Source organism: Carlito syrichta, unplaced genomic scaffold, assembly GCF_000164805.1.
Source record: "Carlito syrichta isolate Samal-C Ts95f unplaced genomic scaffold, Tarsius_syrichta-2.0.1 Scaffold117922, whole genome shotgun sequence".
NCBI lineage: Eukaryota > Metazoa > Chordata > Mammalia > Primates > Tarsiidae > Carlito > Carlito syrichta.
The window spans coordinates 48,523-52,844 of record NW_007062018.1 but is presented as its reverse complement, the minus strand read 5'-3'; the positions used below and the strand labels follow the sequence as shown (position 1 = coordinate 52,844).

Sequence of the window (4,322 nt, the reverse complement as noted above, 5' to 3'; positions counted from 1 at the left end):
AACTCAAAAAAAAAAAAAAAAATCATGCAAACTGGCCGGACGCGGGGGCTCAAGTCTAATCCCAGCACTGAAAGGCCAAGGCAAGAGGATTGCTTGAGCCCAGGAGATTGAGACCAGCCTGGGCAACATTGTGAGACTTAGTCCCTACAAACAAATTTGCTGCTGTTTTATTGTTTTGGGTTTTTTTTACAAGTAAGCAAACAAATTTTTTTTTTGAGTCGGAGTCTCACTCTGTCGTCCAGACTGGAGTGCAATGGCACACTCACAAGCCACCGCAGCCTTGACCTGCTGGGCTCAGGTCATCCTTCCACCTCAGCCTTCCAAGTAGCTGGAACCACAGGCATGTGCCACCATGCCTGGCTAATTTTTCTATTTATTGTAGAGACAAGTACTTGCCATGTTGCTCAGGCTGGTCTGAAACCCCTAAACTCAGGCAATCTTCACGCCTCCGCCTCCCAAAGTGCTGGGATTGCAGGCTTGAGCCACTGTGCCTGGCACAAATTTTTTTTAAAAATTAAAATCATGCAAACCACTCCAGGCAGGGCTGGTGGACCTGGGATTGTTTTCAGCAGGGCTGTCATCCAGAGAGCCAGGCTGCTTGGGAAAGAAGGCTCAATCAAGACAGGGATTTCGGAAGTCATTTTTATTCGGTGTCTTACATTGGCATGATCAGAGTTCCATCTGAAAGGAGAGAGGACTGAGAGGGGCCAGACCCTTTTGTGGCTGAGAGGCTACCTTGGGGGAAGCTTGTGTTGGGGCAGTGGGGAGGCAGAGAGGCAGGGACCCACCCAACCTGGCCTCTGCCCTGTCACTTTCATGGGAGGAAAGCCCAGGAGGGGAGACACGGCCTTCCCACTGGGAGGCCAGGTGAGGCATTAGTGCTGGAGGCCCACAGCTTCACCTGGGAGGGGTCAGGGCCCAGCCCCAGAGGGCCTTTAGGTGTACAACAGAGGGAAGGGCAGCTCAGTGGTCGGCTGGAGCCTGCAGCAGACAGAGGAGATGGCTTTGAAATGCGGATCGCTGCTCCCAGTTTCCAAGGCTTCTTCAGGGGACTATCTGGGCACATGTGCCATCCTGCCACCTACCAGTTCTCTGGGCTCCAGACGGTGTCAGAGGCCTCCATGATGTGGAAAGTATAGGCCTGGCGCGAGCGGTCCGAGAGGTTCTGCTCACTCTTATGCACCACTTCTCCGTGGATCAGGACCAGGGCTCCTGGCAGAGACACCAGCACCACATTCTGCCTTCCCAGGGTGAGAAGGGACATGGGCACTCCACCCTCAGGTGGCTTTGTGGCCCCCATCCATCCTCATTCCCTTCCCTAACTTTCCCAGCTCCAGGGTCAGAGGCCACACTGTGTTGCCCTGTGATCAAGTCCCCTCTGCATGCTTTGCAAGCTGAGGAAGGCCTCCCCTTGTGTGGCATTTGCAAGATTGGGGAGAAGCCCCCTCTACTGTGCCAGACAGCTGGGACCTCACTGTGACACCGAGGTGGATCTCAGTTTGCCCTTTTCCAGAAGGAAGAGAGTAGACCAAGAATGATCTTTGTTGACAATTTGCTGTGTGCCGCACAGATACTATGTCAACATATACACGGCCAGACATGGTGTCTCGTGCCTGTTATCCCAGCACTTTGGAAGGCTGAGACAGAAGGATCGCCTGAGCCTTGGAGGCAGAGACTGGAGTGAGCCACGATCAAGCCAGTACACTCCAGCCTGGGTACCAAAGCGAGACTGACTCAAAAAAAAAAAAAGGCCAGACACAGTGACTCACGCCTATAAATAATCCCAGCACTTTAGGAGATGGATTGCCAGAGCCCAAGGGTTCAAGACCAGTCTGGGCAACATGACAAGACCTCATCTCTACAATAAATAAAACAATTAGCAGGGTGTGGTAGTGTGCACCTGTAGTCCCAGCTACCTAGAAGACTGAAGCAGAAGACTCGCCTGAGCCTAGCAGGTCGAGGCTGCTGTGGCCATGATCATGCCACTGCCCTCCAGCCTGGGTGACAGAATGAGACGCTGACTCAAAAAAAACCCATCTAACTGAGTGCCTATTTTATATTTGGGGAAACAGAGGCTCCAAGAGTAAGTCATGTGCCCAAAGAAACAGCATCTAAGCAATAGTGTGTGGATTCTAGCCTGATCAGGTGAACTTGCTGGCAACCACACTGCTTTCTGACTTCTCGGTGCCTGTCCCACTCTACCTTCTCTTTCTGTGACTTCACGGTCCCCAGGATGATCCCGAGGGAAGCCTCTCGGACACTGGGTGGTTGAACAAGCATAAACCCATAGACACAGCCCCCTCTGCATCTGCCCTCTGCGTCCCACCTACCTCTCCGCACTGGTGTGGGCACAAAGAGCCTGTCATCCCGGGCTGGCTCTGACCCGAGGAATCTGGTGCCAGGCACTGAGCCAGCGGGGGCCCGAACCATCCTTCTTGGCACACCACCTGCGGGCCAGGTGAAGAGCCTGAGACCCCTCTTTTCTCTAGGTCCCTCTCCCTAGGGGAGAGGGATGGCACATATAGGTGGGCGGGGAGAGACCAGGGTCCTCACTGGTGTGGGAGCCAGGAATAAACCAGAGGCAGCCGTTCTCCAGGGTGGCGTCCTCCACTGCAATCCAGATGCCCAGCACCCGGCCCAGGGGCTCCGTGTACAGGAAGGTGGCATCCTGGTGAGGGGTGACTGGGCAGGCCCACCTGGGGTGAGGAGCCCGCCCCATATCTGGGTCCCCCCTCGGCCACATCTCCCCACCCCAATGCTGGGTCCCCCCTCGGCCCACATCTCCTCAGTCCTCTCGGAGCACTCAGGGGCTGCCTGCCCTGATCTGCTAAAGTCTTGCCACCTCCTGGCCCAGGAACTCCAGGCACGAGATTTCACCTGTCAAAGGTTCAATTTCCTGCACCATAAAGTGGCCCCGATATTAGCCTACCTCATAGGGTTGCTGGAGGAGTCCATGAGAGGATGCATGAAAAGTGTTTAATGCAGGGCCCAACCAGAGAAGCTGCTGCTGTTGAATTCTAGCCAGGTAACTAAAGCCACCGTTCTTAACCTGGGATGAGCAGCCCCTAGCCACCAGGTGATTCACCCAGTGGCATAAAATTGGGAAGTTGGGTGCATAGTGAGGGGGATGCTGGTACCAAGTGTTCTCTTTTTGTTTTTTTTGAGTCGAGGTCTTACTCTGTCATCCAGGCTGGCACGCAGTGGCTCGATCACAGCTCACTATAGCCTCAACCTCCTGGGCTCAAGTGATCCTCCCATCTCAGCCTCCCCCGTAGCTAGGACTACAGGCATGCACCACCATGCCCAGCTAAGTTTTTTTTCTCTCTTTGTAGTGACAAGGTCTTGCTGTGTTGCCCAGGCTGGTCTCGAACTTCTGGGCTCAAGCGATCCTTCCACTTCAGCCTCCCAAAGGTTTACGGCACGAGCCTCCGTACCCAACCAGAATCTGTATTTTTAACCACCTGGAGGTTGTTGTCAGGTCCAGGAACTGCTGTGGGAGGAGCTCAAGGTTTTCTTACCAACCTACTATTTTAGAAAGGAAAGGAAGGTGGCTCATCCTCTCCTGGCCCAGGGTCCTGCCTACAGGCATTGCAGCAAGTACTTTCCCTCCCTCTAAAGACCTGGCAACCACTGATGTCCCAGATGTCTCGCATGTGGCCTTTGTGGGGCCCGCAGCATGCTCTCAGCTCACCTTCGCCGCCAAAATGAGGTTGCTGCAAGACAGAGGAAGAGCCAGGTGAGGGCTGGGAAGTGTTACGGGTGTGGCTGCCCTGGCTCCAGGCGTTTACCTCCCAGAACTCCACGTCAGCACCCAGGTACGGAGCACCTACTGTGTGCCAGGCCCAGGAGGGGTGTAAAGAGAAAGACCGCCCTGCCCTTTAGGGAGCTCCCTGGGGGTGCCAGAGCCAGCCCAGCACACATATGCCTAACAAGATTGCAAAGCAGAGCGGGGTGAGGCTGAGAGGGAGAAGCTGGCACATGGGCTAGCAGGTCAGCTTCTTGACAAGGCCAGAGTCAGAGATGGGTCCCTCTTTCCTCAGGGAATCTGAAGGTTTCTTGGAGGAGGCGGCACTGAGCTGGGCCTTGAATGCTGGGAAGAGAGCACTTTGATAGCTAAAGAAAGGAAGGCCAGGTGCAGTGGCTCAAGCCTGTAATCCCAGCACATTGGGAGGCCAAGGCGAGAGGATTGCCTGAGCCCAGGGGTTCGAGACTAGCCTGGGCAATTTGGCAAGACCTCATCTCTACAATAAATTTTTTAAAAATTGAGCTGGGCTCGGTGGCTCAGCCTGTAATCCCGTGCCTTTGGGAGGCTGAGGTGAGTG

At 54.7% G+C, this 4,322-nt stretch overlaps 1 protein-coding gene across 2 annotated transcripts in view; it reads right to left on the bottom strand.

Annotated features, from left to right (window-relative positions):
- Positions 1-637: 637 nt before the first annotated feature.
- Positions 638-4,322, bottom strand: part of PHYHD1 (phytanoyl-CoA dioxygenase domain containing 1) — an 11,973-nt gene continuing 8,288 nt past the window's right edge. Inside the window, exons 7-11 of one of the 2 annotated variants that reach the window (XM_008074816.2) lie at positions 3,692-3,713; positions 2,554-2,682; positions 2,331-2,447; positions 1,086-1,212; positions 638-981 (exon numbers count right to left, since the gene is read on the bottom strand). In XM_008074816.2, the coding sequence (XP_008073007.1) occupies positions 936-981; positions 1,086-1,212; positions 2,331-2,447; positions 2,554-2,682; positions 3,692-3,713 (441 nt within the window). In that variant the 3' untranslated portion in view covers positions 638-935. The remainder of the gene's footprint in view (positions 982-1,085; positions 1,213-2,330; positions 2,448-2,553; positions 2,683-3,691; positions 3,714-4,322) is intronic. The other variant, XM_008074817.1, reaches the window with a different exon arrangement.